This window comes from Podarcis liolepis, assembly GCF_965112155.1.
Source record: "Podarcis liolepis genome assembly, chromosome: 15".
NCBI lineage: Eukaryota > Metazoa > Chordata > Lepidosauria > Squamata > Lacertidae > Podarcis > Podarcis liolepis.
This window is the reverse complement of record NC_139566.1, coordinates 15,922,165-15,941,320: the sequence shown is the minus strand read 5'-3', so window position 1 is coordinate 15,941,320 and position 19,156 is coordinate 15,922,165. Positions and strand designations below refer to the sequence as shown.

Below are 19,156 nucleotides of genomic sequence, written 5' to 3'. Positions count from 1 at the left end.
ATGTGCTTTGCCTTCCTCAGGGTTCTAAATCAATGAAGCAGCCAACTGCAGAGGGGCATAGAGAGGATGAGCTGGAAGGATCCATTCATAACTATCACCTTCCCAAGCAAAGTCATCTACACCATTGGCTCTATCCTTATGCTCATCATTCACACAGGTGTTCTCATTGGTGACCTGTATCACTTCTTCGTCTCCCAAAGGGGGGACCTCATGAGCTTCCATTTTACCGTAGTGCTATTGGTAAAAAGCTCTCTCTCTCTCCCTTTCTCTCTCACACATTTCCTCTATTTTGCAGGCAGTCATTTCAAAGAGGCTTACACAAGAAAAACTCCCTGGTGGTGCTTGTGAATGTAGAAAATGGATGAGTTCTGGTGCATAAGTACCAAACCCATCAGGATGGACATTGACACACTGTCCCTTCATAAATAATTGGCATTAATTTGTGTTTTCAAATCTCAAGTGTCACTGTTTATCAAAAAGGTTGTTGTAGAGGTGGAGTAGGGCAACTTAAATGATCAGGGGCGTGCAGCAACTCCCCTAGGAGGAAAGGTCACTATGCTTGAGTTTTTTTAGTTTAGGTTTAAAAGCACTGAAGAGGGACATGATAGAGGTGTGTCAAATTGTACATGATGTAGAGAAAGTGGACAGAACCAATACAAGAACCCAGTGGGATCATCCAGTGAAGACTGAATAAGAGAAGCCCAGGAGCTCAGGGTAGCATCCACACTTCTCCTTCTTGCCATTTAACCCCCATAACAATCTTGTGAGGTAGATTAGACTGAGAGGAAGTGACTGGCTGAGGGGGGATTTGAACCCTGGCCTCCAGGGTTCTAGTCCAGCACTCTAGCCAGTACACCACACTGGCTCTCATGTTACGGGTGAATGAGAGAATTAACTACCGTAAGATGTAGGTGATGGCACACACCTGGACAGTTTTAAAAGGGGACAAGACAAATTCGAGGATAAGATGGTCAGTTAGAAGTGATAGCACTTCAGTTGTAGACTGCTCTGCCAAAACAGACAAGCTCCTTTGTCGTATTTCCAGCACCATCAACTCTTTCTTTCAAAAATTAAATCCTGAAAACTGTTTTAAAATATTCTTAGTGTTACTTGAGTTTGAGGTTGATGTTTTTAATTCTGTTGGTGGCATTTTGTTACTCTTCATTATATATTCTTGCCTTTACTATTTATATCTTAAATGTTTCTATTGTTATTGGGCAGTATATAAAAATAGTGCTAAGAAAATAAATACATAAAATATTGCCAGTCACCCACTGTAGGTCTCGCCCTTCCTTCTACCTGTCTCTGTTGCAAACATCCTGACTTGGTGGTCATGGGTGCACTTAATTTTATGCACTGCTGAATCTGCATTCAGCATTGCAAATAGAAAACCAGGAAGGTTAACCTTGACTCTAAATTAATGAAAAAAAATCTTGAATATGACCAGCATACTGAGACTCACTCCAGATTAAATGGATGTGGAGAGATTTGGGGTATGTGGTCTAGGATTCTAAGCTAACTTTTCCACAAATGTAGTGGTGTTTGCAATAAGCATCTGGAAAAGTGTCCCATTTGCCCCCTTCCATCTTAATCCCCCAGAGAGAAGTGCATCAGAGTATAGAGATGATTCCCCTCTCCCACTTTTCCATCATTGAAGACAAATCACTTCTGCTCCTTCTGTTTGTTTTCTGCAGTCCTCACATACAACCAGCTTCTACTGGGCACTGCTGGCAGCGATCTACACTTTACAAGCAGACGACGATGTGCTGATGTACATTGCCATGACATCTTTCGGTAAGGCAAGTTGGGGAACTAGAGGGATGGGGACCCACCACATATTCTGGGGCTCCCTTCAAGCCCAGTGATGTGAGCTTTCTGGGAAAGATTGCATTGGAATCCTTTGTGCAAATTAGGGCAATTTCCATAGAGCAGGGTTTTTATTATTATTTTGCCATCATAATGTTTTATGAGGCTCTAAAAAGTGATCTAACTTAGCAGGTTTATTTTGCTTTTATTTAGTAAACAAAGCAAAAAACACTAAAATCGTCCACGGGTGCTTAATACTTACTGGCACCTGTTGATTTCTACTAATAAGCTCATGAGACAGAGCTCATAGAAAAATGCACACTGGAAAACCTGCCCCAGCTCTAGCCACTGAACCAGGACAAAAGGAATCCACTCACAGTGTCCCCATCTCCAAGTCGGAACAGCCACCTCCAAAAGAACCCAACCCTGAGAGGAGGAGGAGTGTGGCTAGAGCTTAGAGGGATGGGCCTTCAGCTGGGATTATTGGTGGTGGAAAGAGGTGGGCCCAGTTAGGAATGTCACATTTGCTGCAAAGGAGAAGGTGCCGCCTCATGTCACAGCAGAAGCCAACTCTGGCCCTGGGGTAGCAAGGTTTTCCCTGATGCTTCCCAGACATAAGACCCAGTCCTCTAGCCCAAACTCCATACTGAATGGCTCAACTTCTGTGAGGGCTTCCCCTGACCTCCCAGGCTGCTATCAGCCATTCCACATTTTGTCATACCCAGAAACGCATAAACTTGCTTGCTTCAAAGCAGTGGGTCCCTCCCACCCCCATTGTGTGTTGGAGAAGTGGAGTCACTTTTTTCCATCAGCGCTTTCAGCTCCCCTGCCACAACGTACTTTTCCACATGATGTTAGTGGTTTGTGAACGAGTCTCCTCTGCCAAAGCAGTGAAGAGACTGGAAGCTTTTGCTTTGAAATGTAGGATCAAAGCCATGGTTTATGGTGCTGCCACTATCAAGTTGTTGGTTTGTGGTCCTGGCTTATTAACAAACCAGGAGAGGGCTGCAGCTCAGTGTCAGGGCATCTGCCTCGCATGCAGAAGGTTACAGGTTCAGTCCTCGGAAGCATCTCTGTGTAGGGCTGGGAAAGTCCCACATCTGAAACCCTGGAGAGCTATTACAAATCAGTGGAGTGGGGACAGTACTCAGCTGGGTGGATCAATGGCCTAACTCTGTATGAGGCAGCTTCTCAGGTTACAGTTTAAGCTAACCAGAGTTCCGCCAAACTGAGAAGCAGCAAGGAATTCTAAATAGTTTGAAAGTGGGTACTTCGAATTTCCTCATGGGAGCCATGCCAGCGGAGAGGGAAAGGGGAAATATGCAAGCCCATGGCTTATTACCATAGAGCTAAACCATGGTTTAGCGCTACATTCCCAATGGGCCTGCATGTCTGTAGCACACAAGGAACTGTGAAAGAACTCATCGGCCTAGGTTGTGTGGAGGATGTCAGACTTCAGGTGTCCATCTTTCAATTGGGAAAAAGCAGTGTTTGTACTGAAATGATTACTGATGCCTTCCTCTCCTTTCTGCCCAGCCCTGAACTTTGCCGCCTTCCTTGCCCGCTTCACCATGGACTATGCCACCATTGATTACAGAGAGGAACAGTACTAAGCAGCGATTCTCAAAGGGGAGGCACTCCCCAGGCTTGTTCCAGTTTGCCTCCAAGGAAGAAGGGAGGGAGCAAATACAGTTTCGGGTTAACCAAGAGAGTTTAATGGAACACCAACAAACAAACAGGTCTATTGCTTCAGGTGTAATAAAGTCTTGTATTTTCACCAAGAGAGAATTGAGGTGGTCAGTGAGCCACACAGTCACGTTGCTGGGGCAATGCCAGTCAGACACCTCCAAATAACCTTTCCTTGCTGCAAGGGATCATGGGAAGGCTTGTGTGCCCCACTCCCTTTCCAAACTGCTATGAATGGGGCCAGCACCTCTCAGTTGAAGAGCAGGGTCTGAGGATCACCCAGCTGCTACCAGCCTTGCAGCATGAGATCTGGGGGGTGGATGAGCAGAGAGAGATGGTGCTTGGGATTGCAAGGCCAACTCAGTCCTTTATATAATGGTACACAGGCATCACATCTGCCACAATAAACTTAACATGGAACCCACGATCCCAGCCACTGCATTGTTAAAGCAGGAAAAACAAACCCCACTTGTGCTGCCAGCTTTCAGTTAGATTTCTGCTATTTCAGCGTTCTGCTGAGCTGACAATGAGCCATTTATCCATGTCTCTATTACTGCCAGAGTATTGTGGTAAGGGGGATTCTGCTCCCTCCTCCCTAGTGCTCTCCCCAGCTGCAAACGCCCTGTTGAGAGGTGCACACTTGGCAGGGCAAAGATGGGCTGTGCAAGAAGCAGGCACCTGCTCCTTGGAGCTACAGCTGTGCTAAGGAAAGCTATCGGGGATGGTGCAGACCCTTGTGCTGGAAAAACAACTGCCTTAGGTAAAGTGCTTGGGCCCCCACGCACCAGCCCTGCCAGGACCAAAAGGAGATCCAAGTAGGGCTTCCCTATGTTCATGGAATTCAGGTAGCCCACAGCAAAGGACCGAGGCGGGTCTGAAGCAGCAGAAGCCTATTACTGAAACCCCCTCCCACCCCAAATTGGGCAAAGGGAGGAAACTCCTCCCCACCCCCACTTGGTCCCACTCTTTTACCGACACTGTTACAGGGCACTGGGAGGGAGCAGGGGTGCGTGGGGAGTGCTTGGTTTCCATAGTTCCTTTATGAACATCAAAGCTGAGAAAAACAAAAGAGCGAAGAGGTTGGGCTTTTAACTTTGGTAAAAAGAAAGCCAATGAAACTTTGGGGGTTGGTGTGTGTGTGTGATGGGGGGGGGGAGCGAGAGAGCTCCTCTGCTGACTCAGCAGCTGTCATTTCACATCAGTGAACGGAGGAAGACTGGGGGTACTCCATTGAGTGGTAGTCAGAAAAAGTAGATGCAGACCACTGAACTGTTATTCCTCTCTGTAGTGTCATGGGGAGAGGCCCAGGAAAAACGAGCCTCTCCCACCTGTGACCATCCCGGCATTTGGATGCAGCAGGAAAGGGGTGGGGTGCTCTCTGGGGCCCCCCAAAAATGCAAAAAGAGTTCCCAGCTCCAGCTTGAGTTTGCAGAAGACAGAAGGAAGAGGGCGACTCCATCACCAGAGTCTCTTTGTCCAAGCTGTCAGGAGTGGCTGTGGTCACCTGCTTCTTCCTGGGAGGGGCTGAGATTGCAACCAAAGAGCTATTCTAGGACTCTCCTCAGTCCAACTTTCTCCAGCAGTGGGCAGGGGAGCCCAGAACAGAGAAGGGAGCCCAGCAGGGAAGAGGCTGCCCCCCCACTCACTCCTGCCCAACCCGGATGTGTGGGTTGAACTTGGGGTCCAAGTTGGGGTCGTGGTCGGCAGAGGCCCGTCCCACCTTCATCATGATGATGACAAGGGTGAGGAAACCAATTCCACCAATTAGGAGGAGGATGACGAACCTCTGCATCATGGAGCGGGGCTGCTTCCTAGAGCTGAAGCGGTTCCTGACAGCAAGAGGAAGGAGAGAAAGTGTTAGCAAGAGCTCCTTCCAAGCAGGGAAGAGGCGAAATCCAAACTGGTGAACTGTGAGCTCCTTCTAGACATTAGCTGAGCTGCTGTGAGGACACAGTTGAGGAAGAAAGCCTTAGGGACAGTATAGTAAGGAACAAGGCATTTTCTGAGCTCCTTAATAAGTAGGCTAAAGAAGTAAGTTCCTGCTTTCAGTGGCACAATCCAAGGTGGGGGGAAAGCAATTGGAAGGTTGAACATATTTTGATTTAAACATTTTATAAGCTCAAATAAAAAGGTAAAGGAGGGAAGCTTGGAAAGTTTGGGGCGAGAGACAGACCTCGTGCCTCCCAGCCTGCTAGGTGGATTTCAGCCCTCTCCACTTTACAAGAAGGAGTCAATTCAGAACAGGGATGATGAGACAGAGAGAAATATTTGGAATCAAGGCTAAACAGAGCTCAGTCTATGAGGCTCAATTTGGCTTCCTGCACAACATCATAGCCCAAATGATGTGTTTGAAAATGTGAAGGCAGTACTTCTCTGAAGGTAGAAACAAACAGAAAGAAGAGTGTGTATGTGCCCACATTTGCATACACACCACAGCCCAGCTTCCTGCCCCTCCCTATTGGGACTTAGGCTTCCCGGCCTCCCTTCAGTATAAGCCCAGACTCTTCCTGTATCTGCGGTCTCTACCATTCTCATGCCAGCCTTTATAGAAGCCTTCCACATTCCACATCAGCCCCATGGGAACAGGAGGCCCCCGTGTCTCTGGCCAGCCCCACTCTGAATGGCTGCAGCGTCTTCCAAACTTACTTGAGCAGCTGGGCAAGCCAGCCAAGCGCTGGCCGCCGCCGATACTTGTCTTCGTCAAAGTCCACGTGAGCCTCGGAAGCCCTGCTGCCCCCGCCTTCCCGCGTGTCATACACTTTCCGTGGCGAGGAGGCTGCCAGAAAAGAAGCGGATAATGGCATAAAGATGGGTTGGAAAAGGCCACCCACCCCCACGAAAAAGGCCTAACCCACTTTACAAACCCTGATATGCCATGGACAGAAAGTCTCTATAGAGGGTAGTGAATACAGCACATGATATCATGGGCTGTCCTTTGAGTCCGCTAGATGACATTGCAAGGGATTGTTGCATTAGGAGAGCGAGAAAAATTCTCAGGGATGACTCAAACCCTGGCCCTCACCTCTTTAATCTTCTACCCTCAGGCAGGAGATATAGAAGTATAATCAGCCGTACCAACAGGCTAGAAAATAACTTCTGTCTGTGGGCTCTTAGGCTGTTGAACGGAAAATAACATAGCAAAATTGACTTGCGAGATGGTGTGTTCAATAAGAGATTGAGAGTTGGGGGGGTGAGGCTCATTTAATTTCATTGTACACAGGTTGTACAATGACAATAAAGGTATAATTATTATTATTAGCATGAGGATGACCCAGGAAGCATCCCAGAAGCTGTCCTGTCCCAGCTCAGATGAGTCAAAGGCTGCTGCCTCTGCACACGCTGACCAGCAGAACTGACCCACCAGGCAGGCAGGCATGGCCTTCCCAACACCTCTTGCTGCTACTGCAGCTCCCTGATCCTCTTTGTAAATGGAGATGCCAGTAGGGATTGAACCCTGGACCTCTGGACCTCCTGCGTGCCAGGCATGGGCATGTCTCTCCTCCTTGTTGCTTGCCTTGCCCTCCATGCCAGAAACCCATTTGGCTCCAACTTGCCGCTTGCCTTGGGACTGCAGAACTGAAGAGCAGCACCCTCTGGCTCCTGCCACTGATCAAGGGGCGCTACTGGGGTGAGGTTGCCAAGGAGACAATCAACAAAAGAGGAGCAGCAGGGAGACCCATGAAGAAGGCAGATGTGTATCCAGCTATGTGTGGTCTGTGCTGTAAACAGTTCTTCCTTTTGTCCATCTTAAATATCTGCCCGTCAACTGGCAGCCTCAGTAGGATGGGAGAAGTCTCCTTTCCCTGCTTCCCACAATCCAATTTGCTCCATTTGCCAATTTCAACTGATTTGCCAGCTTCACATCTGAGAGGAACGGGCCACAAGCAGCAAGGCAGAAAGCAAAAAGGCATGAGATCCCATGCTCTTCCTCAGCCCACGTTCCATCGCAGGGGAGATAGTATTGTTCCCCCCAGGCACCCTTCCCTGGATGAAAGGCCCCCCACCTGTGTGCCTACCTGCGTTAATGGTGACGGGGTCATTGGACAAAGCATTCATGCTGATAACCGTGTGCTGATGCTCCTGCACCGCCCCGTTGTTCATGCTTTGCTGTTGTTGGGAGGAGGGGAAGCTTGCGCTTGAACCGTAAGAGAAGGCCGAATGGGGGCTCTGCTGTACAGCCTCCTCTGAGTTGAGGACTGGATATGGGGCGAGAAAGAGAGGAAAGGTCACTGAGGCAAGGCTGGAAGAGAGCAAGCTTGGTTCATGCGATTGAGACACTTCTTCACAAGTTTAGGCCAGAGACCCAGGGTCACCAGGGCCATGCCCCTTCCCTCAAGAGGCAAGGTCTTCAGTCAAAATAAAAAAATTCCTTCCAGTAGCACCTTAAAGACCAACTAAGTTAGTTCTTGGTATGAGCTTTCATGTGCATGCACACTTCTTCAGATGCATGCACACGAAAGCTCATACCAAGAACTAACTTAGTTGGTCTTTAAGGTGCTATTGGAAGGAATTTTTTTATTTTGACTATGGCAGACCAACACGGCTACCTATCTGTAACAAGGTCTTCAGTGTGAGGCCACGGCAATTCCTTTCCACCAAACACAGAGATTCTGGCTGCTATGAGGGCAAGCCCCCTCCCCAACTTCCCTGCTTGCAATGCTCATGGGAGAGAGGGGTAGGAAATCTCCCAACGGGAACGGAATTGCAAAATGCCACCCCTTCCCCAGTTAGTTCCTAAACACAGCTGTCTCCCTGAGTGGGGCACCTTGAATGCTCTGCGCTCACAAAGCCTCCAGAGAAAAGGAGTTGTGTTATCATGCCAGGAGACCCTGCCAGAGGGGTGGGACCAGCGGCCAAGAGACAGAACAGCTGTCACAGTGTCTGGCTCCTCCTACTCCGGCAATACTCACCGGTGAAGCTGGACCAATCTGTGTAGTCTGCGGTGTCGTGAGGCTCCGCTTCCTGGACTGTCTCCATTTCATCAATCTGACCAGAATGAAAGCAAAAGTCAGATTTAAGGCTAATTAGGAAAATCAACAGCAGGCAGAAGAAATGTGCGGGTGGGTGGGTGGGTGCAGAAAGTCCTCTGGCCCTGGAATCTATGTCTTCAGTCCAGCAGGCCTGGCTGAGGTTCATCTTCCAGCTCGCAGAGATGCCCTGAAGCTGACCCTTCACTTCATTGGATATGTCTGTCTGTCCACAGATACAAACACCCTGGATTTACCCAAGTGGGAAACGTTTGCACATGCTGAAACATGGAACTGGTCCAGTCCCCGAGAGGGGAAAGGAAAAAGGGAACTGCCATCTGGGAATCTGTTTGATGAGGAGCCCACTGCAGATTCCCCCTCCCCATCAAGGATGTTTTGCTGACTGCTGCATCATCACGTTCTTTCCTCCTCACAAGACAATCCCAGAAGCTAAAAACAGCAAGAACTTCTCTACCTGGCAGCAGGCTCTAGGCAAATCATTCATAGCTATGCTCTATTGGCCTCGGTGAAAGATGCTGGAACAGATGGGTCACTGGCCTGATCCAACCAAGCTTTTCTTATGCCTTCAATTAGCCCTCCTTAGAATAAAACAAAAACCAAAAATGCTGGAATTGACTCTTACCAGTGGGAGCCCAAGGCCAGCCCGAGCCCAATTCACCATCGACAGCTTCTCTCGCAGTATTGATGCTACTGGACTGACAAGGTTGGCCGGTGGAAAGATGGGGCCCTGACAGTTGGGACACTGGTAGCCAGCTGGGGCAGTATTCTTCGGCAGCTGGTTGGCCATCTCGTTGAGGCAGGACCAGTGAAAGAGATCTACAGGAACGGGGACGGGGGATCTGTTAGGGCGAACCTTCGCATGGGGACAGATAGAGCAGAACCACACCATACAGCTAAAGCATATCCAAAACACATGACTTCCCACAATGAATACTGGGAACTGTAGCTTCCCCCTCCCAGTAGCCTTAACCAACTACAGGTTTCTGGCAAACTCGGAGTAGGGGGCATCTCCCACAAACACCCCACCCTCCTTCCACAATCAACATTTTCCTGCCTCTCTATTTGCATGAAGCCAACTTTAAAGTTGCTGCAGTGGCATTTCAAGGTCCAGTGAGGGGGGATTTTCTGGATGGCCTCAGGAGGACGATTTGCTAAGTTCAGCAGAGTTACTGCTTGCAGAGCCTAGACCTTCATGGATGGATGTCACACCTAAGAGCGTAGAGAACTTTTACTGACCATAGCAGACCAGCCGGACTGTCTCTTTAGTGGAGAGAAGTGTATTGCACAGCCGACAGTTGGGATTGTAATCACTGTCCTGAAGCCACTGCAGGTATGACTGGACAATGCACTAGAAGAAGAAAAAGAGAGGCAAATGCTTGGCAAGAGGGAATTAGGCTCAGGGTAAGTGTGGTTGCACCAGAGTTTTAGGATATTAGTAACAATGATAATGATAACAATAACATAGTTTTCTAAAGATGCTCAGGTCTAGTAAGATCCCCAAAGGAAAACACAGCCTACTTTTGTGTGTCTGAGAGGTCTGAACTTGGTGCAGAGTAGGTGTTACTAAGAGGGTGCTTAGGAAATTGTTGAACTGAAGGAAGGAGACAGTCACATAACTGAATCAGAACCAACCCTATTTCTTTATTATGTACAGGTAAACCACATATTATGGTGATATCATTTGTGCAACTGCAGCTTTACGCAGATTGACAAAAAGTTAAAAAAATAAAAGGGGGCAGGAGAGCTGGGGAAAAACCTCGGAACGACTGACTGAGATCATATGGACTGGCTCTTTTGGCCCCAGTAGCTGTTGATACAGAGGTGGTTCTAGGTTCTTCCCTCTACCAACTTTCTAAGCTCCAGTAAAAAAAAAAGCCAATGAAGGCTGATGATAAGGGCAACAAAAAGCCAGCCTTCTGCACCAAATGTTTGAACAGCATACAAACAGGAGGCACTTCATCACACTTCTGAAAAGGTAGCATAAAGCAACAATTGAGGGAAGGGGAGATGGTGCCGTGGCCCTCGAGCTACAACTCCCACCATCCCCGTGTGCCCCTGGTGCGTAGCTGTCAATGTACAGATTTGAAAATAAGGGAACAGCAGCCTTGAAAATAAGGGATCAGCAGCCAAAATAAGGGATTTTAGTCAACCAGCTGAAATACAAAGTTAAAAGGGACCTGATAATTTTGGAATGCAGCACTGGTTTTTAGCCCTTCGTTTCCAGAGGTTGCTGCTCAAGGCACCAGCTGATGAAACACTGCAATTAAATAACTACAAGCAGCAACCACTTTTCGGCAAAACAAAGTCCAAGCTACGAAGATGCTGCTGCAGTTCTGTATCTTTTCTCTCGTGCTCCATCTGTAACTCTCAGTTCCATCAGGCGGGGCGGGAGGAAGGGAAGGGGAAAAATAGTGCCCAAAGTAAACCCACAGATCAGAGTATCTATGCTAATCTACCACTACAAATCTATGGGAGAAGCGCTTGCGGTCCTTCCTCCGCTTTCCCCCTCTATGGTTAGCCCTTGGAACACCTGCCCGCGCCTCCGCCTCCTCTCTCTGAACTGCTTTCTCTATGGTTGCCCTCGCTCTCCTCTCAAGGCTCCTTAGTCCTGGCGGGGAGGGGCTTCCGGGGGCCAAGGCTGGTGAGAGGAGGCCGGAGGGGGGGGCCGGGCAGCCAAGCAACGCAGTTGGAGCCTCCCTCCTCCCTGGCCAGCAGGAAGGGAGGGAGAGGAGCTGCTTCCTTTGAAACCTGGGAAATTTAAGGGACATCATCAATAAGGGACAGCAGCGGGACAAGGCGATGGGATAAGGGAGTTTCCCGCCAAATAAGGGACGGTTGACAGCTATGCCCTGGTGGGAGTTATAGCCCAAAATCTTGAATGATGTAGGTTCCTCTCACACACCCCATCACAAAGGCAAATACTTTTCAACATTCTGCTTTCGTGTTTCTAACAAGAGCAGGAAAAGGGAGAAAAACGAGAACCTAAAATCCCCATTTCCCCCTTTTCCAAGGTTACATTGCCTCCAGGCAAAAGGTAACTCTCTAGCCCAGTCTCAACCCTCCACCCTTAATCCAGTGTCCCCATTTACCTTGGCGTGATTAGCAACAATGCAGTTCTCACAGACGTTCACCCGGTGCTCAAAACAGAACAGATTGGTGACTTTCCTCTTGGGGCATTTACAAAGCCCCATGATGGCAAATAGAGTGCCAACTCAAGACCAAAGAAAGCTAGGCAAGGAAAGAAAAGAAAGAAAGAAAGAGGGATTACTGCCTTGCCTGGATGAAGGCTTTCCAACCCCACCTAGATACCAGATTAGCAAAGCACAACCTACACCCCAAGTCTTCATCATTAGCTCCAATTCCTGCAAGTTCCTCACTAGCAGAGTCCAGAATCTACACTGCCACCATCTGAATGCTCTCACAACATTTGCACTCTCCCCTCCACCTCCCACCCCAAAACACAGCAGGTTAACACTGAGGAACATGGCGCTGCAAAAGCAGAGAAAGCTAGACCTGTTGATCTCCCTGATCTTTCAGGCAACTATTACTGCTCTATAGAGGAGCTATACCAGAATCACCCCACGGAGAGAGCAATACTCTGCCCACACAAATACAGTACTGTACTACCCAAGTTAGTCCCAGGCGCACTGGAGATATCTCCACGAAAGCACCCTCAAGACTGGGATGTTTAAAAATCACAGAAGCTTTTCTCTCCCCCCACCCACATGCCAATCGTCATCTCTTCCAGCCAAGCATCCCAGCCGCCGCGCCGCCCGGATCCAGCGACGCTCACGCCCCGCGAAGAACCCAGGAGCAGTGATCGCCCCACTGCCGCTCCTCTTTCACAGAAGGGGATCCGGGCGCCCTGCTCTGCAGCCCCGCCCTGCCAGGAACCCAGGAGTCCTGCCCTGCACCAGGAAAGGAACCCAGGCGTCCGAGTGACGCGATCCCTTGGCGCCCTAGCGCTTATTTACCGGCCCCGCGCGAAGGACCGCCGATACTCACGGATTCCCCTTACAGATTCCGGGGAAGAGGCGTGGCCATGACGGGAGGAAGGAAGGCGGAGGAGGAGGGAGGGGGGACGACGATGCCTTCGCCTGTTGGCCCTATTGCCACGTCTCTTCCGGGGAGGACGCGCTCTGATGGCATCATCCCTAGCGTCACGCGAGCGGCGCTAACCTCGCGAGAGCGCCGCGAGGGGCGGCCACGGCGGCCTCTCCCAAGATGGTGCTAGAGCGGCAACTCGCTTCCCTTGCCGCGCCTCTTCCGTTACACTACTTCCGCCGATGCGGTGGCGGGAGAATTCAACGGCGAAGAGGGTCTTGAAGGGAAGCCGCCCGCAGGCCGCAATGGCGGGAGGAGGCCGCGCAGGGCCCAGGAGGGCTCGCTCCGCTGGGGAGGCCCGGGCAGGTGAGCGGGGAGGGGTCACGTTACTAGAGGGCCGTTATCAGCAGGGGCGGTGGGGGGCAAAGAGGCGCCCATTTTGTGGGGAGCGGCAATCGGTCAGGCCGTTTCCGTCTCTCCTTCAGCGCCCCTAGCCCCGCTCTTCCCTCCCTGTGGGGCGACCTTCAGACCCCCTCGGCTGTGGGGTCCCGTTGGCTGGCGGCCTGGCTGCGCACAAAGGGGCCCCGCCTGGGATCCTGCCCCCAGGACGTGCGTCTGTCTTGCCCGAGCCCAGCCCGCCTGGGGTGGCCGCTGTTGGTGCGGCGGCGGGAACGAGCAACATCCAGAGCTGCCGCCCAGGGGGATCGCGGGAGATCTTGGCGGATCCCCCCGGGGTTCACTCCTGCTGAGCGCCCCTCTCTCTCGGTCCCTTTCTCGCAGGTGCTGTTAATGCTGATGCTGCTTCTCCCTCGCGGCGGCGCCGGTCGGAGAGGATCGCGTCGCCCTCGGCTCAGCCCGTGTCGCAGGGGAAGCCGAGCCCGGTGGCGAGCAAAGTGCCAGGCGGCAAACTGGTGGGTGGAAATGTTTCTCCTGTTTTCCTGACTAGGCTGCGAGTAGGACAGGAAACGCCTCAGCCTGTGTGTTTTCCCTGGGTGCGCTCCTCCTACTTGAACTTTGCTGCTGCTACCAGTGTGCTTTTTTGACAGCTGATGTGCCTAGGGAATTGTTAGCAAAAAGCTGGTGTTGGGGTTCTTTTGGACAGAAGGAGCATAACACTTTCTACTAAGGTTCTTTTTCAGCACTCACTCCAGTTGTTACTTGTCTTCTCCACAGACATCTGGACCATTTGCAATGCGGCCGGTCACTGTGAAAAAGATCATGCCACGAAATCGGCAGGTACGTAGAGTTTCAGAGGCCTCGTGCCATTTTCTGCTAGTGCAGAGAGAGCCATCCATGGCTTCCCCCCCGACCTTTAGCCTCTAAATTTTAGCCCCAGTTAAAGCCCAAACTGAAACGTAGTATCCCCTTCAGATTAATTTTTTGTACTTACATGCCACTCTAGGGTGACCAGATGCAAAGATAGTTAAATCAAGTTTCCTGTTTTGAAATTCACAAATTTCCTTAGTAGTTAACTGGTTGCTCTAAGAATTGGACTATAACTCAACATCTTTTTTAGAATTGTACTGAAAGAAGACATGCTGAAGCTTCTGATGGAGGTTGGAAGAGCTGCTACCACCAAAAAATCTCCCTGCTGCTTGTAGTTGTGTGATACTCTGTCCTTCACACCTGCTCACCACTTCTTCTTTTCATCTACACTTTGCTCTTAAAGAACAAGTAAATCCAAATACTGGCAAAATGTTAATGCTATAGTGCATCTACCTTAATTTGAAGATCAGGAGGGGACATGCAGACCCTGGATCAGACCCTGAATGCAGTGTTGGTCTGGGCCAGTTAACTGAATCTGAATCCTGGCAAGAAAGATGCCCTGTGGAAGAATGGTTCCATGTCTAAGAAATAGTTCTGTTACCTGTTCTGGATGAGATTGTACTCCCTCTGAAGCAGGGAGGCAACCGCCTCAGCCTCAGACGGCATGATCCACAGGAGCAGCAGTTCTGGCAGCAGAATGCATTTTCATTTGGGTTTTCTTTTCCTTTTTCCAAACCAGATAAAAGAAACAGCCTTAATTCCTCGTCGGAGTCCAAGGGTAAGTCTCAAGCACCAGGTTCTGTGGTTAACAGAAAGGCCACACCTTTCCATCAGGACTGTGAACTTTAACTTGCCAATGTTGGAGCAGGGATGCTGTAAATGACAGACACACTTGTTGCTATTATAATTATTATTTTAAGCCTCTTTGATTCTGGTGTGTCGCTGCACAAGGAAATGAAAAAAGAGCTATTTAAAGATGATCCCAACCTGCAATGTGATGGGTTGTTAATTTACAAATGAATATGGATATATTTGATACCTGAAAGGCACATAACATTGTTACTTTGGCTATATGCAAATAGGCTTAAATTAATTTGTTCCAAGGCAGGTAGTTAATCATTTGGCATTCTTGCTGGAGTATTCTTTTCTTTTTCTTTTTTCTTTTTTTAATATTAATTTTTATTGAATGATTTTATGTTACAAAAAAACAATACAGCCATACTATCACTAAATATAATTAAGAAATAAAAATTACATACATCAATATTTAGTTTGGTATTTACCATCTTATTTCCTCCCAAACATTGCATACAAAAAAACTCATATAAAGTATTCTTTTCAGCATTATTCAGTATAGCATGCTAAGTCTGCCACCTGCAGAAGCCTTTCCTATTGAAGGTTAAGCTTGCATCTTCTCTTACAGAATTCATTAAAAGAAGACAAGGAAAACATTCCTCTGAGAGCCATAGAGGTTGAAAACATTCCTCTGAGAACCACAGAGGTTGAAAGTAATGCCAAGGTGGAACTGAAGCCTTCTCCCCTGCACAGCTCTTTGCATCCTGAGGCCGAGGCCTTACCGGCAGGGACCGACCTCCTACCCCCAGTCAGTGCTGATGACGAGCAAGAACTGGCCAGGCCAAAAAGAGTACGCCGGTCTTACAGCCGCCTGGAGAACCCCTTAAGCCACAGTTTCCTGGGGAGGCGACAAGAATCTCCCAGCTCCGGCCTGTCGGACACTTCCACACCTACCCATGGCCCAGTCAAGCGGCAAACACTTTTTGGCTTTGATAAGCTTCTGGTTCCAGGTGAGCTCGCCAACATCTCTCCTGTGAACACAGCTGTTCCCCAGAAGTCAACAGTGGCAGAACCTGGAGCCACCAATGAGAGAGACACAGACATCCCAGGTATCTCATTTGTCAGGGAAAAACGAAGGAAGAAGAAGATGCCACAATTTGATGTAAGTATAACATTTCAGATGGAGTGTGGGAAGCATGAAAGGGGGACATAGCATGGACATTAAAGTCTGCACCAACTGGGCCCCTGGGGCTCCACTGCTGAAAAGAAAAGAGTCGCCTAACATCACTGCAATGTCAAGTGATTAACATGTGGGGGTCCCCACTCATCTGTCAAATTGGGCTTTCCAGGGATTGGAGAGATAAAGATCTGGCCTTGTGGCTGAAAAATATTTCCCTACACCTGTGATAAGTGTAACATGGTCTTGTTGTAAGGATCTCCACTAGATAATACACAGGAAGCCTTATTGAGCACTTTAAAGTGCTATATCTAGTTATTTGCTATTGAAGTTGCACCATGGAGGGCTAGAAATGGCCACGTCCTGACAATCCTGGAAGCAATGTTAGAAACTCAGAAGCTAATCACTAAATGGCACCTTAAATCTAGGTTATAGTCACCACAGTGGAATGTCTAGGCATCTTTCCCTCCCACCCCAGTGAAATTTGTTGTTACTCATTTCTATACTGCTTTATATTTCAAAGAAAAAACCTCAGCAATTTACAACACACTAAAACATCAAATAAAATATCAAGAATAAAACAAATTCAAGTTTCAAGGAAAATATTTCAGATCCTTCTCTGAGTGACATTTTGTTTCCCCATATTTATTCACTGACTTAATTTATATAGCTGCCCCAGAGCAAAAGTGCTGTAGGAAGCCATGGTAGTGTAGTGGTTAGCATGTCGGACTAGGACCTGGGAGGTCAGGGTTCAAATCCCCACCCAGTCATGAAGCTCACTAGGTGACCTTGGACCAGTCATAGCTTCTTAATCTACATCACAGGGTCATTGTAGGAATTCACTAGGGGTGGGTGAACCTTGTACTACTTTGGGGGGAAAGGTGGAGTGTAAATGCAATAAATAAGCTCTTCTGCTTACCTGCTTAAGAAAGCTGAAGAGCCATCCTGATGGGAGATGTCAGTCGCCAAACTGGCATCCTGAGATTTCCACAGTTGCAATTGGACACATGCCAGTCGCAAAACACCTGGGGAATTTCAAACATTGCCTGAAGGGCACGTGTGTGGAGGCAGGAAACGGTTGGCCATATTTGCTAATGCCTTGAAAGCTGCTTCTACTGAGCAGCATTGCCCAATGGTTAGCACCCTGCTTAGATGTTTTCCCATCCCCATATCTAGCAGAATAATTGTAGGCTCATGTTCTTAATTTGCAGAGCCCTTCCAGTGGTAGAGTTCAGTCTTACTTGTCTCAGATCTTGGGTCACCTTGGCAGGGAATTTTGGGATTTTAACAAGTACAGCTTCCTATTTTCAAAAAAGGGTGACAAGCACAGTTCCACAGGGCCCTATAATATGCATAAACAATAACATAGGTTTGCTTAATTTTTATAATATTTGAATCTTTTTTTTAACCACACACAGTTCATACATTAAGGTATACATTTCAAATACGCTTAACTCTCTAGAGCGCAGAATCTCATTTCTCCCTTTAGCGCTTTTGTGCTGCTAAACTGTTGGCCTTTCTGGCACTTTGCTGCCCCAAGGCATGTCCAAAGTCTGTTTCAGGGACCTAATCTGGCCCGTGTGGCAGTTTATTTCCTGGGGTAAATCAGCTTCAATCATAAAAAAGAACAACAATTTCAACCCTAAAAAAAGCTCAACAACTTCAATCCTAAAAAAAGGTTGGTTTCACTTCATCAAATCTGGCCCTCTTTGAAAAAAGTTTGGACACCACTGACTCTTATTTTGTAGGGTCACCAAAGTGGAGCCACCCTTTTAGCTGAAGCCTCTCTGTTCCTTTTCAGGTATCACAGCTGGATGAATGGGCAGCCCAGATGAACGCGGAGTTTGAAGAAGCAGAGAGATTCGACCTCCTTGTGGAATAAAGGCTCCTCTTTCACTGGAGCGCAGCCTATCTGCTCCTTGAGTGCTCTTTTTTCACAGATTTTGGGCTTGTCCTGTGGAGCTCTTCCGGTTCTCCAAACCCAGAAAGCAGTACATCTCTTTGCTGCCAGGTGGACTTGGTGGCAAATTGCAAACTGGATAATGATGTTGTACAGGTCCAGCTGCTGGGTGATGACTTTCCCTTGAGTTCTGACACTGGCGGAGGCAGGAACGACAGCTTTTGGCTGCATCCCATGTAATGCTTGCTAAATAGCCTGCCTTGTGCATTTGAAACATCACATCTGCATGATCTGCCTATATTCATTCTGTTTTCATTCTGTATTTTAAAAAGGCTGTTTATCCTTTTCTTCATAGGTTGGCAGGTAAATAATAATTACTTGGACTATTCAAAATGTGCTAAGGTATCATTGCACCACCAGAACATTGCTGTATTTTTAAATTCAGTGGGTTTTTCTAAAAAAAAACATATATTCTGTGTTGGCTTTCTAGACTCTAGATATTTGTAATTCCTACTTTGGAGCATAGAGTGAAATACCAACTCTTCTTGATTTTTAGGGGCGATACATTTTATTACTATTTTTTTTTGCAGTGAAATGTCACCAACAGAGTGACATTAATCCATGGTTGGTAATTCTTATGTACTTGTTAATGGTGAGGTGGGGTGGTTGCCTGAGGCTCTTTCACTGGTTTTCTCTGGCTGTGTTTCTGTTTCTCAGTGCACTTGTTTAAGAGTAAGTACAGAAGGATTAATGGGCATTCCTTCATTTCATGCTGACATTTCCCTGTTGGAAAAAGAACTCCCCCATGTACACCTGCTCCATTGGATGGTTTGGAGAGTTTCTTCATGGTGACGCAGTGTGTTGTATAAGCTAGCAGAAATGTCAAAAAGCACAAATTACTGGGAAGGTTGGGCAGTGAGGGAAGCGTGCCGTGTTTGGGTTCAAAACATTTTATAGCAATAATATGTTTAATAAAAAAAATACTTTCATGTTCATCCTTTCCTGGTTTTCCTTTGTAGTTCTGCTGGCTGGTCTTGTCCAGAGTGTTTATATTGATGTGTCCGTAATAAATGACTTTTAAATCATGATAAATCTGAGATACTGGAGAGCAGCTACCTATAAATGCTTCCCCTGTTGTCCCACCAATAGACAAGGGATGGATCAAGATCCTGGCATCTACATAGGGTGGGCTTAGCTTTTGACTAAGTTGTGAGAAGCATTTTTGTGAAACGTCTAAAATTGCCAAATAGGACCTGAGAGAGCTTCCTCTCCTGGATGTTGGATTTGTCATAGTAATTGATAAATCCTGCAAAAGATGCTGTTTCAATGGATGGAGCAGTTAGGGAAAGGGGGGAGCTCTGGCGATTGGGTGCTGCTGTACAGATTACTGGAATTTCTCTTTGGCTTTAACCTGCTCTGCGTCTTTGCTACCCATTGAGTTCCTGCCAGTCACAGAGGAGCAACCGCATAGCAAGGCCACGTGTGACCTTGCCA

At 48.1% G+C, this 19,156-nt stretch overlaps 4 protein-coding genes across 8 annotated transcripts in view; 3 read left to right on the top strand and 1 right to left on the bottom strand.

Annotated features, from left to right (window-relative positions):
* Positions 1–19,156, top strand: part of LOC310694655 (uncharacterized protein) — a 102,076-nt gene that overhangs the window by 74,386 nt on the left and 8,534 nt on the right. The window lies entirely within an intron of this gene.
* On the top strand, positions 67–3,594 carry TMEM262 (transmembrane protein 262; the record flags this gene model as incomplete). Its single annotated transcript, XM_083478056.1, has 3 exons — positions 67–240; positions 1,695–1,794; positions 3,343–3,594. The coding sequence occupies 3 exons, from the start codon at positions 67–69 to the stop codon at positions 3,417–3,419; spliced, it is 351 nt and encodes a 116-aa protein (XP_083334182.1). The 3' UTR covers positions 3,420–3,594.
* Positions 3,499–12,620, bottom strand: ZFPL1 (zinc finger protein like 1). 5 transcript variants are annotated; one of them, XM_083478050.1, is made up of 8 exons: positions 12,486–12,620; positions 11,570–11,708; positions 9,717–9,828; positions 9,103–9,296; positions 8,403–8,478; positions 7,509–7,688; positions 6,139–6,268; positions 3,499–5,321 (listed from the first exon to the last, which is right to left on the bottom strand). In XM_083478050.1, exons 2-8 carry the CDS (start codon positions 11,669–11,671, stop codon positions 5,135–5,137), a joined length of 981 nt encoding a protein of 326 aa, XP_083334176.1. In that variant the 5' UTR covers positions 11,672–11,708; positions 12,486–12,620; the 3' UTR covers positions 3,499–5,134. The 5 variants fall into 5 exon arrangements, with proteins under 5 accessions (XP_083334176.1, XP_083334178.1, XP_083334177.1 ...); XM_083478052.1 differs by having other exon boundaries at positions 12,499–12,602; XM_083478051.1 differs by having other exon boundaries at positions 12,455–12,597.
* CDCA5 (cell division cycle associated 5) lies at positions 12,659–18,657 on the top strand. Its single transcript, XM_083478055.1, has 6 exons — positions 12,659–12,890; positions 13,305–13,435; positions 13,698–13,760; positions 14,530–14,568; positions 15,214–15,747; positions 17,564–18,657. The coding sequence occupies exons 1-6, from the start codon at positions 12,767–12,769 to the stop codon at positions 17,642–17,644; spliced, it is 972 nt and encodes a 323-aa protein (XP_083334181.1). The 5' UTR covers positions 12,659–12,766; the 3' UTR covers positions 17,645–18,657.